The 12998-nt window shown below is 34.8% G+C and overlaps 1 protein-coding gene across 1 annotated transcript; it reads right to left on the bottom strand.

Moving 5' to 3' along the window:
• Positions 1–767: 767 nt before the first annotated feature.
• On the bottom strand, positions 768–11106 carry LOC136235822 (DEAD-box ATP-dependent RNA helicase 28). Its single transcript, XM_066025869.1, has 19 exons — positions 10712–11106; positions 10424–10603; positions 10267–10335; positions 10065–10171; positions 9873–9951; positions 9329–9502; positions 8777–8925; positions 8523–8618; positions 7933–8035; positions 7709–7771; positions 7308–7369; positions 7089–7185; positions 5719–5837; positions 5597–5639; positions 5212–5313; positions 3701–3799; positions 3516–3596; positions 3006–3283; positions 768–1053 (listed from the first exon to the last, which is right to left on the bottom strand). Exons 1-19 carry the CDS (start codon positions 11006–11008, stop codon positions 1038–1040), a joined length of 2214 nt encoding a protein of 737 aa, XP_065881941.1. The 5' UTR covers positions 11009–11106; the 3' UTR covers positions 768–1037.
• Between the last annotated feature and the right edge of the window lie 1892 nt (positions 11107–12998).

Genomic DNA, 12998 nt, shown 5'->3' with positions numbered 1-12998 from the left:
AACCTCATTCATTCATTGAGCACATTGAGATGATGGAATTCTAGCAATCAAGAAATTTTTTAACTTCATCAGGTTTGGAGTTTTCTTACAGCTTTTATCGAAATATAGACTCCTTGATAGATATGTTCATGAAGTCATTGATGATGAGAAGAACTTTGAAGTCTACTCTGTATGGTACGTATTTCAAATATTGCTTTATCACGACCTATGAAATTGAAAATATATATTGGAACTCTATTATAATTTTTTCTATAAATAAATCATTTACTTTTAAATTGCTTGAATTGTGAAATGCCTCTATACTTTTCCCAGTTAATGATGCAAATTGTAAGTGCCTGTGTGCATTATATCCCCAGTCCCTACAACTGATCATTAGTAGATTTTCCCCAATCCACATGACTGATTATTAGTAGCTTATCGTTGTAAATTAACTTAATATGAGCAACCCTAAAAAACACTATATTAGTTTTTACAAGTATCTCATTAACCTCTTAACATCATTATAAGCAAAATAAGATGAGAGTGTCGATAGATTGCTTAAATCATTTTGTACAAATTCAAGAGACTAACCTACATTTTACAAGTCTTGAACACCGATTGATTTTCAGCTCTGAATATCAGCCCAAATTCAGAGAGCTTCTGGTATATTAAACCTTGTAAATTTTTTGAAGTTAAAAAAAAGAGTATTATTTTATAAAAAAATATATTTTTGTAAATATTTGTCCGTGTATGTTTTTTTTGTTTGTTTGTTTTTGGTTGAGGTAGTATAATATAAATAATACAAAAAATGTTAAGTCGGTAGAAAATAATACATTTGTAGCGATCAGATGCAGAAAATGAGGTAAATGACAACCTCTTTGATGCATCATCCGCCTCTAGAACTGAGTTAATATATTGTTACATCGTAATCTGTCTACAGAAAACTGCCTCTTCAATTTTTGGATAGCTCTGCTGTTTGAATGTCTCTCTCAGTCTCTGTCTCCGTCTCATTCCTAACAAACCCAGCCAACCATCAACCAAGACAAGACTTGACAGTGCTACCTCCGCTTGTATCTGGACATCACATATTAAAATAAAAAGGGCTTAGAATCAGGAATCGTTACCAATACTAGTTTTCATTGCAGATGATATTGACATCTATCATAAAGAAATGTAACTATCAAAACACTTCCTTTACATTTAGATAACTTGATAATAGGAAATCAATCTGAGGTTGCAAAGGCTTAAATAGGACAAATATCGCAATTATGTGATTAGGATAACAATGATGTTCTATGCTTACATTATCCACATAGAAGTACAGTTGCAAATGTGGCAGAATGGGGTGGGGACAGCTTCCGCCGTCCCTGTTCTCGTTTATGAAATGAGAAAAAATTATCCCCATCCATGTGGTGTCCCCATTACTCAAATTCTAAATAACATTTTCTTTAGTGAAATTTAAATTTTGCTTTGTAATATACTTAGGCAAATATAATCTATAAAAATGAACTCACCTCCATCTCTTATTGATGTTCTTTCTAATGATTTAAGATAATAAAAGTTTGTTTATTTAAAAAAAAAAAAAGTAATACATCAATTTATCAAATATAAAAATGAATATCTAAAATTCCATATGAATATACTAGGCTTAATACCTCCCCAGCCCCCTAAACTCAACAATTGTAACACATTTAGCCCCTTTTTGCTTACATGGCACATACACGCCTCCTAACGCAACATGTGACATGTAGGCAAAAAGGGGCTAAATGTGACACAATTGATGAGTTTAGGAGGCTGGAAGGTTGGCCACTAAGCATAGGGGATTAAGTGACAAAAAGGGACAAGTTGAGGGAGCTGGGGAGGTATTAAGCCGAATATACTATTTTAAAAATCATGTGGGATATGTGGGGATGGGGTTAGAGGTCCCCGCACCATCCCCACCTCTAGGGAATTTTTCTAACCCCACCCATTCGGGAAATAAACGGGGATCCCCCATTCCCGCCGGGGCAACCCCATCGAGGATGGGTAATCCCCTCTCCATTTGCAACCCTAGATAGAAGTGCCTAAAAAAAACACTAATAATTATGATCTTCAACTTTCATTGAAAATTGTTATTAACCTATTCCACCCTTGAAAGGTTTCCTTTTTAAGGAAAAACAGTTTGACATGCTCAGCGATGACGTTATGATAAATAACCATGAGTTGAAAAACATAAAACTTGCCCACTCTTTCATTCATGAGTTTGGCAAATTATGCCCATTTAGTTCCTAACGTGAAAATGTATGCATGCAATAGGCGATAAAAAAAACATATATGGATGCAAAAAACTTCAGTCCATTCCTTCAAGGGTAAATTATACTTATGGCCCCCTCAACTTTGTCCTTACTTTCTCTATAAACTTCAAAACTGGACATAAAGGCTCATGAACTTTGTACTTTAGAACCACATCTCAAAATGAAAAAGTCCAAGAATCAAAGTTCTTTAGAACCACATTTCCCATGGAACCACCATTTTTTATTTTCCAAATACCATTTTCGGAGCTTTTTCTCTCTAAATAGCAACTTTCTCTCTCTTAACCAAATAACACCTAAATGACCTCAAAAACAAAACATTCAAGAATTGAAGTTGTTTTAGAATATCATCTACGATGGAGGGTTAATTGATATTGGAGTGATCAAAGGTTAAGGGGCTTTTATGTCCAGTTTTGTAGTTAAGGGGTCATAAAGAAAGCAAAGTTGAGGGGCCACACATGTAATTTACCCATTCTTTTAATGGTTTCGCTAAAGCTGGCTAAAGAGTTCAACTGCATTAAAATTCTGATATAAATACCGCATTTCACTTCACAAAGCATGAAAAACTCAAAACATTAAAGATTTAAGCATTCTTTTTCTAAACGGTTGTGGACTGATTAATACCTCTTGTATATTCAATTTTAAGTTAAATCATGTATGCAAGTATAAACAGCATGATAGCCTGAATTATGACATCAGCACTAGAAAAAGGAAGAAAATTAGTTTGATTCATACCGTGCTTTGCTCTTAAATGAGTTTTTGGACTTTTTATTCCCCATTCCACCACTGATTTTCTTCCGCTTTGTCTCACTCATGTCACTCTGGAATAGCTCCTTCATTTCTTCTGTCCTCTGTTGACCTTTTTGGGAAGGACGCTTTGGCTTCTTGTGATCCTTTTGTACAATCTTCCCAGAATCTAGTGCCCTCTTCACTGCTTTCACTGCTTTTGCCCGTCGATAACCCAGGTCAACCAATGACATACCATTCTTTTCATTCTTATTCTTTCCACTTCCCTGCAATAATTTGTATTTAAGTACAAAATGTAGCTGCAACTGAAAGAAAAGCTTAACTAGATAAAAACTAGTTTAGGCATCAGTAAATGGATTATTAAAGGTCGAAACAACATGCAGATGCACAAGAAACTGTCCCCAATATCATGAAGTGCATGTCTACCATGTAATTGTTAGTTTGATGTTAAAACCTCCAACTCAACAAAATCAGTATACAAGTTCAAAGAAGACATACTTCTGCTTTCTCAATTTGATCATCTTCCAACATCTCTCTAGCTGCTTGTAATTTTCGACGCTTCTTTCGGGGCAAATTTTTCTGTCCAAAGACATTAGCATGAGAATTGGATGGATCCTTGAGCAGATTTTTTAAATCAAAAGATGATAAAGTTGAACTGCTGAAAATAAAATAAAAAAAGGAACCTCTCGCTCCCGCTTTCTCTTTTCCTTCAATTTAAGTTCTTCAGCCTGTTGGGCGCTCATAACGTCATTACCAGAACCTTTTTCATTCATGTTTGATTCCTGTCACATGAATTAGGGGAATTGCAATCAATTGGAGAAAATAATGTCATCACAGTTTTAATTCAAGCAGATTTAACATTCAACACTGGTGGTAAATGCTACTCCCTAAATCTATTTACATGGTTGAACTAAATAGTCAATGAATTTGTTTTTCAGTAGGTTGTCCTTTCTATCTAACACTTATTATATTTGTTTAATCAGGTTTAAAGATAAATATAACTATGTATATGATAATTTCATTCAGAAATTGAACTTCAAAAAAGAGTGCTTATTATTTTAAAGACTGATAATGGACACTTGCTATTACCAAAAAAATTCAATTAAGTCCAAGTCTTCTTAACCGACAGAGAGATTAATATAACGAAATCAAGAGAAGCACCTTAAGCAGTTAGCAAAATTAATATCATATGAAGTCACTAATATTCAAAGTTTCTTTGAGATTGAAAGTAGATCTTACACTCAATACTCCATTAAATGCTACTTCCTATAGTCTATCCATATGCAGATTTGCACTCAATAGCCAATCAATTTGTTTTTCAGTAGATTTATCTTCTGTATCATGAACTTCTGTTTATATAGGTTTGACAAAAGAATATTAAGTGACTGTTTTATAATTTCGTTCAACAATTTGAACAAAATTAAGCACTTCACATTTTTATGGCTACTATTAATATAATCTTCAATTAAGTTTGAATCTTCTTAATCTTATACCTTGAGATCTTTCACTAAAAATTTCAACTCAAGAAGCTCAGTAATATAGTTCCAAAATCTTCTGGGGAAAAAAAAAGAATTTTTGAAATATCTTTATATTATCACTAATAAATCAAAACAACAAAAATACATGAGCCCGTTAGAGAAAATCGCAAATAGATAAAATTCAGTGCTTTATTTTAGTTTACCAAATCACTTTTTGATTTAATAATTTCAGCATCTGGGACATTCAAAACTTACATAACTCCTTTAATTTTTCAGCATTTAATTCTGTGTTTTCGCAAGAAACTAAGTCAAAGTGAAAGCACCCAGGTATCAATGGCAAGAAAGCAGATGTCATGGCAAACGCTGACTAAAGATATCACTCAGAAGTTCTTAGCCTCATATATAGATGGAGACAAAGAAACAGCTAATAAAAAAGCCAGCCATTCAGGATTCTCTGATTTATGATTATCAAAAGATGATATCCTACGTGTCTCAATATCATTTCACGAAAAAAATGGTTTATTTTTTAATTTCTTAATTTCTATGTTCACAATATATTATGTCTTAGATCTCGTAACAGCTATACTTAATGGGAAAAAAGTTTTATAAGAGAATACAGTCAATTGTAGCATTGGCATGAATCTTATGTACATCTGGAATTATTTAATACGTTAACTAGACCAAAGCAAAAATAGCTATGGCATAAAATAAATTACCTTTGCTGCTTTTGACACCAGCTTCTTCTCTTTTTCCGTTACGAACCAGGTTCTTTTGGGGCGTGAATAAATTTCATCCCTATGTGTAATCATGTTCTCTGCCTGCTCATATGCATAACAGTGTTCATGGATGCCAATACTTATAATATAGTCGAAATAATCTTCTGACTATGTTGCACGGACACAGACAGGAAACGTTATTTCTAAAACATAACCATCATAAAATAGCCTACAAACGAAAATGGACACGAACAAGAAACTCAGAAACGCTACTAACTAGAAGTGTCCGTGCAACATAGTTCTGATAATAAGACCCTTCCCAAAATAACCCATGAATAAGTGTATAACAAGATGGGAGCAGTCTAGACAAAGCAGGGACAAGTACCTTCGTTACTTCCATTTCAGCTTTTCTAAGAATTATCTCTTCTCTGCAACAATTTAACATATATAACTTCATCTGAATAACATTATGGTTCAAAGTGCCAAGAGAAAAAGGCCAGTCCAAACCTCTCTTCTCGAAGAATAGAAGCCACTTGATTTTCCATCTGTTCAATTATCTGAGACCACTTAGAAATTGATTGCTCTGCCACAATACGGCTCCTCAACTTTGAACCAGCTCTCTTTGCCTATTAAGGTCGTAGCTTCTGGTCATTATATTTAACTAATGATGCAAATAAGGAAAAGAAAAAAGGGAAACTAAAGAATCATTTTTCATTATTCTTCATTTCATAATTTCTATGTTAATACGGTAAACTAAAGAATCGTTTTTCACAATTCTTCATTTCATAATTTTATAGTTTGAATTTTAAGCTACAATTTCTCAGGCAATAAATAAAATTTTATTCATTGACATGGTTTTGTGCGGGAAAAAAAAAGACAGTTCTCAATTGCAAGATAAGGAGCTGAACTCATTGGAGAAGTTCCAACCTAAGGGAAAACTTATGGTTTATCAATTTCATTTCGAGAATGAACAGGCTGTGCTAAAAATTCTTGTCTAGATAGTATGAAGAAATATGAAAAACCAAGGGGAAAAGATCATATAAAAAAGTGGGAAGTACGAATATATATTTTACTCTACAGTAACCCAGACAAAAAAACAAGGTTGGTTTAAGTAATATTACCTAAGGGATCCTCCAATACCTACTGACATATAAAGAAACAAAATGTTTGTCTTCTCATAGCTAAGGGGTTGAAACATCCATGGCAACTCCAAGCAAGTACAAAAATGTAGCTAGGTAGAAGGTATTCCTATATTAAATAAATATCCAATTTTCTCCAATTGATGAAATAGGGCAGAGCCCTTTTTGGCCCCTGTACTTACCTAAATATCTTTAATAAGTCCCTCTATTCTGATTTTGAACTTAGTTAGCCCACGTACTCTCATTTATTGGATAATCTAGCCAGACTAATAAATGTACAGAACTTTACAGATGATGGAGGAATTATACCTGTAAAATTTATAAATTAAATTTTAAGATTTTTGTTCAAATTGAGGGCTAAAAAGGATCTAACGTGTAGTTGAGATTTTGGATCCTAACATTATCCTTTTTCACACTAAATCTAAATCTGTAAAATTTAAAAAATTTACAAATCCAATTTTACAGATTCGTTAGTCAACGATTGAATCATCCAATAACTGAGAGTACATGAGTTAGGGAAGTCCAAATCAGAGTAGAGGGATTATTCAAAAAAAATATGCAAGTATAGGGGCCAAAATATGGCTTTTGCCGATGAAATACCTAAGATAACTTTTAATGCTAAATCTATCACTCTTCTGACTTAAGATATCCACTACACAACCAGAGCACATCCATCTTTTACAGAAATTAAGTTAAAGACAAAACAATTCAAGAAGATATAGGAAGATCATGACTCACAATGGCTTTTAAAAGAGAGCGATCATTATCTGTCACAAATGTAACAGCATAACCTTCTCTACCAGCTCTTGCTGTACGTCCGACTCTATGAACGTAACTGTAGAACAAAAGAAATAGAAACCAGATATGCAAAACACAAATATGAGTTAACAAAGTTCTAGTAAAAAACACAAAATAGTATCATATATTAAGAAAACAAAAGGGAGGTTTCCCATTTACCTTGTCAAGTCACGAGGACATGCATAATTAATAACTGTTTGAACACCAATAATGTCAAGTCCCTGAAAAAAAGCAACCAAATATGTCACAGGATAAAGCATGACTTAAAGTTATCCAAATTTTTATACTCGGCAAGTAAACAAACAGAACAAAAAGCATAGGAAAGTAGAGGAAAGTAGAGGAGCCAATCTATATTTCAGCGGACAAAAATAACATCTTCAGCATTATTATGAACTCAAATCTAAGTTCTCGTTAACATCAAAATCCCAACCACCAAAACACATGGAGAATTTCATAAGTAGCTATTGCTTATGTCACGAAAAAATTAAATGAAGAATGATCTGTTGGAATGCAAGTTGCAACTAAACTACAAGAACATAGCACATAGTATCTCTACTCACACGAGCAGCTACATCTGTTGCAATCAGAAATTCAACTTGTTGCTTCCTGAAAAGCTCCAAAGCCTACACCAAGTAACCATTAGTCAGATAAAGAAAATTAAGGATCTTAACAAACCAAGAAGGATCTTCTTGCAACAATTGGCATAATATAGGACAATCTTCTTGCATCTTTTTGCAGGATCTTCAGGAGAGACACACGCAATCTTCCAAAATAAGCTACTTACATCGAGACGTTGGACTTGTGTAAGATTTCCATGAAGCTCAGCAGCTTTGAAGCCCGCTAATCCAAACAAAATCTTCAATCTATGAGCAGCTTGCTTAGTTCCACTGCCAAGAGAAACTCAGAATGATAATCCCATCTAGACAATTGACAAATCGCAAGTAGATAGTACCAAAATGGGGACATCATCAATAAAAAAAAAATGATGTCAAAGCTTTGCAATCTCAGTCCTCGCACCTCAGAATAACATTTTTGGTTAACGGTATGCCATTAACATTTTTGTTTGTGTACCTACATTCCCTTTTTCCCTTTTCAGAGGTAAATGATAACGCTCTTATACTTCAATGTTTCCCTCATTGTCAACTTCAGTAATACAACAACAACAACAAAGCCTTAGTCCCGAAATGATTCGGGGTCGGCTAACATGAACCATCATATAAAACCGTGAAATCAAGTCGTGTCAGCTAACATGAACCCTCATTGTCAACTTCAGTAATGATTCAATAAAAAATAAAATCAAGATGCAATTATCCTAACATCTAAACAGCCTATGATAGAAAACATGCTAATGCAGCAATAAAAAGTAATAACCACCTGAAGACAATAACTTTAGATGTAAAAGTTTTTGAGCACAATGCAAGAAGAACAGCCTCCTGATTCACCTCACGCATCCTTCGTATCCTGATCACTCTGCAGATAGAAAGCCATATAGTTCCTAATAAGCTTCACACATAATCAAAGAGAACGCGTATCCTATCCATGCCTAAGTCAAATTACCCAATGGTAAAACAAGTCCAGACAAAAGAGAGTGGGAGGGGATTGATGATCATAGGATCAAATTATCTTACTCCTCAGTCAATGTTGCTGGTCGTTTAGTTGATGGGTCAGCTGATAGCCGCAATGGTTTAGTCAGTGAGAGTTTGATAAGCTCACCAATTTCTTCAGTCATTGTAGCTGAGAAAAGCATAGTCTGCCTTCGTTTGGGGCATAGTCGAACCTGCAAATAAACCAGGAACTGCTTAGAAAAAGATTAGAATAAAAATAGCACATTCCAACAATAGAGAAATAAGAAATGTAAAAGAATTTGTTAACTGAAGCACAGAAAACACTATGATTTAACTCAGCTGGTCAATAAGGCCGAACTAAAACTTTCCACCCTTAAGAAATAAGAACCCTAGTAATTTGTCTGATTTTGCTAACTAGAGTAAAAATGAATAAAGTATCTCCTGAAGCAATATAGATAGATTGCTTTACCAATAATTTGTATGCACATGCAAGTTAGATTAAAAATAGTTTAGAAAGAAAAATAAGCATTAACATCTTAACTTTCAGAGACAATTTTATGATCTATATTAGAAGTTACAACTTTCAAATGGCCAAAGATATAGAAGTTAAGGTACCAGTTCTTGAATTTCAGCATTAAAGCCAAGCTCCAGAAGGCGATCAGCTTCATCGAGAATTAGAACTGCAAGATCGTCCAGATCTACAGACATAGAATTGCGTAAATGGTCTATCATTCGTCCTGGCGTAGCCACAACAATATCTGGCATTGTTCTCAGGGCAGATTCTTGTACCTATAAAAAAAATCTTCTCAAGCTATACTCGTGTTGAGATATATAAGAATAGAAGTATCCATAAATGGGAGGGGCGAAAGAGAAAAGAAGAAAAATCCTTGTTCGCTACCAACTGCCTGAAAACATGAAAGATAACTGTGCACAAATGGGAAACAAAAAAACATAATCAGTAAGTCCTTTATCCTAGTAGAATTCAAACACGCATGAAACATTGTTTGATAGTCAACATATAATCTGTTACGACTGAGGGTTGACAAAAATATAACCGTGCAAAGAAGAACTGAAGGTGGATTAGTAAAATGCAATACCCAAAAATATTGCCATTGTAACATTTGAGCTAACATTGAAGAGATTAAATAAATTAGCCGACCTTCGAAGAAAGCCCACCGACTATCAAGCAACATCTGATGTCTGTAAACTGAGCGAGTTTCTCCAGCATACTATGCACCCTACAATTGAAAGATGCAATTGAGTCCAAACCTTAGATTAATTACTTAACAAGATTCGGCAAAGAAGTGGCTAGCACAATAATTATAACATAGCCAGGGGAAGCAGGACTCACTGAACCGCCAATTCTCTGGTTGGTGTAAGAATAAGGACCCGTATTGCTGGAACACGTTTGGGACGGAAAAGTAGTCTCTCCAAACAAGGCAATGCAAAAGCAGCTGTCTGCCAGATTGAAAAACGAGGAAAAGAAACTCCCACTATCAACCAAATAGTAAATAGCTAAGGCGAATATAGTAGTGTATCAACTAAAAATGTACCTTTCCCGAACCAGTAATGGCACTTCCACAAATATCACGGCCAGTGAGTGCCAATGGTATACAAGCCGCCTTCAGAAATAAATCCTTATCAGCCAGTAACCAAAGAAGAAATGCATCACGTTTCATAAGTAAGTAGAATTGGAGGCAATATTGAAACCTGTATAGGAGTAGGCTTAGCGTAACCTAAAGCCTCACAGGCCCGAAGCAGAGGGCGAGACAAATTGAGCTCCATAAAGGAATTCGCATGGAATGAAGTCCCTTCTGACGGTGCGAAAAACGGCTTGCTTTCATTAACATTACCCGCCTCATCATCATCCTCTTCTGGTCTGTAATCTTCCTGCGCAATTAATAAGAAAATAATAAATAATAATACCAAAAACTCTGATTATGAAATCTTCGCGGCCTAAGAAACGGAGATTATGCGTGAATAGAGTGATTGAGGTACTTGTTGGTCAAGTTCAGAATCGGAGGCATCGTCATCGTCGGGATTGGGGATGGAGACAGAGCGTTCTTGGAGCACTTTTGATATCTTGTAATCGATGGAGGTAGTGCTTCGACGAGCGTGTTCTTCCGCTACGGATTCGGAGTAGGAACCGAAATCCCATGGTGATTGAGTCCGCCGACCTGAAGGTTTCTTTTGTGCCTCTTCTTCCACTTCCTGTTCATCATCGCTGTCTTCCTCTTCGGCAGGGGATAAATTGAGCTCTTCGTCGCTTGCAGGTTCAAAGACAAAGCTTGCCATGGCACTGGCAGGAATCGAAAAAATTGATAGCAGTGTTTACAGCTGCTATGCAATTCTGTTTATGCAAAAGGGTTTTTCTTCATGCATCAGACTAGCAAGGGTTTTAGGGAGCAGAAGCAACGCGTCGTTTTTGTCAGGGCTTTTCGTAAATATTGAAATTTAAAAACATTTACATTCATAAAAAATAAAAAATTAATTATTAGCTAACTCATATTTGATTTAATAAAACATTATTAATAAATTAAGCTCTTGTTTAGGAGGAGGTTAATGAGAGTAAATAAGAGTAATCGAAGGTTAAGTATTAAGTTAACCTTGTTTTGAAGTTATTTTTTGAGAGTAAATGAAGGTTAATGTGGTTAAATGTTTACTTCTTCTAACCTCCAAATTGGGGGTTAATGGGAGTAACGTAAACTTTTTTAAAATTTCTTGTCTCTGCAGAGTAAATTTAATCTTCCTTCCCCTCCATATTTAAATTCCCAAACAAAGTTAAACATTTAGCCTCATTTACATCCTATCAACTTCCAAACAAGGTTAATTTTTAACTTTCATTTCCATCACTTCCCTTTCCATTACCTCTTTTAACTCTCACATCTGTTAAGCTCCAAACTCCCAAACAAAGGCTAAAAGTATTACCCAAAATAAATATTGTTGGGTCTGGTTCTGAGTTGACTCGTAAGTCTACTCGTTGACTTACGTTAGTATGAGCTTTATGGGTACACTATAATATCAAAGTTAATAAAGTGATATCTAACATAATTAAGAGAGAAAAACTCAAGATTGCCTACTTATAAGCTTCGTATGAAAATGACATTTCTCTTTGTCTACTCGGTGGCACGATTTTTATTGTGGGTTTCTCTTTTATCGGTGGGCCATTTAGAAAAGAATGGGCTTTAGAAAGCGAATTGGATTTTTGTTAGGACTACGTCCGAAATAATGCCCCATTATCTCATTATACATTAATGTGAAGAGGTATTTGCTCTTATCTCAAGGTTCAATCGTTGTCGATCAAAGGCTTCTATGATAACTCAATATAAAACTGATGGTTACTTATAATGGTGAAAATGTATATAGACTCGGATTAAGTCAGCAATTTTCGAGTATAAGACACAAGGACCGCATTTTATTTGAATTTAAATTCTAGAGTGAAAAAACTTTAACATATTCGGGCTAGTTTCGCTTTGTAATTTTCTCTTCTAGTCTTTTCCTTGTTTCAATCGCACCTCATTTAACTTTATTTATCTAGCCGCCCCTTTTGTTTATAAAATCTAAAGTTTATAGTTTACTCTCATGTCTCCTTTTTTTCTATGAAATGCCCAAGCTTTTTTCCTCTTTAGACGTTTCTTGGACTAGCAATTCTAGTGAGGAAGATAAGAATCCCCCTATTGAAAAACAAAATAAATTAGAAGTTGTTACCTATCGCATAAGGACATTCCTTCCGACCATGGCTAGGTACATAAAAGAATTCTTTGATTCTTATACCTTAAAGGATGTTGACATTGATCTTAAGCACGATGTATGAAGATGTCAAGAGACAACGGTGGACGGAGACAAAGCACTGGAATATGTTGGGCAGTAGATTTGAGCATTGGCATCATCTTACACCCAAAAAAAAAACTCTTCCTCGTTGATGAATTCGGTAGTATATTAACTCCTAGGGATGTGGCTTTAATAGCCATTATATATAGTTATATGTATTGGATGTTTCAAGGCTTGAGATTCGAGCAAATAGCATGATGCCTGATGATTTTATTCTTTATGAGGCGCATGTCGCGTGTGGGTTTTAAGTTCCACTGTCATCGTTCTTTTGATAAGTTAATTAGATCTAGACAAAGCTCTAAGCCAAATAGGTCCTATCATTTGGTCTCAACTAGTAACATGTATCAATTTTGTCGTTGTAAAGGATGTAGGCTTACTATCACGCTAATCAAACAACTTTTAACTATTACCAAGAATACGAACTCGTGTCATCTACATTGGAAGACACAAAAAT

The sequence above is a fragment of the Euphorbia lathyris genome, chromosome 7 (genome assembly GCF_963576675.1).
Source record: "Euphorbia lathyris chromosome 7, ddEupLath1.1, whole genome shotgun sequence".
NCBI classification, from domain to species: Eukaryota; Viridiplantae; Streptophyta; class Magnoliopsida; order Malpighiales; family Euphorbiaceae; genus Euphorbia; species Euphorbia lathyris.
Note: the sequence above shows the minus strand (reverse complement) of the source record. Positions and strands in the feature narration are given on the sequence as shown.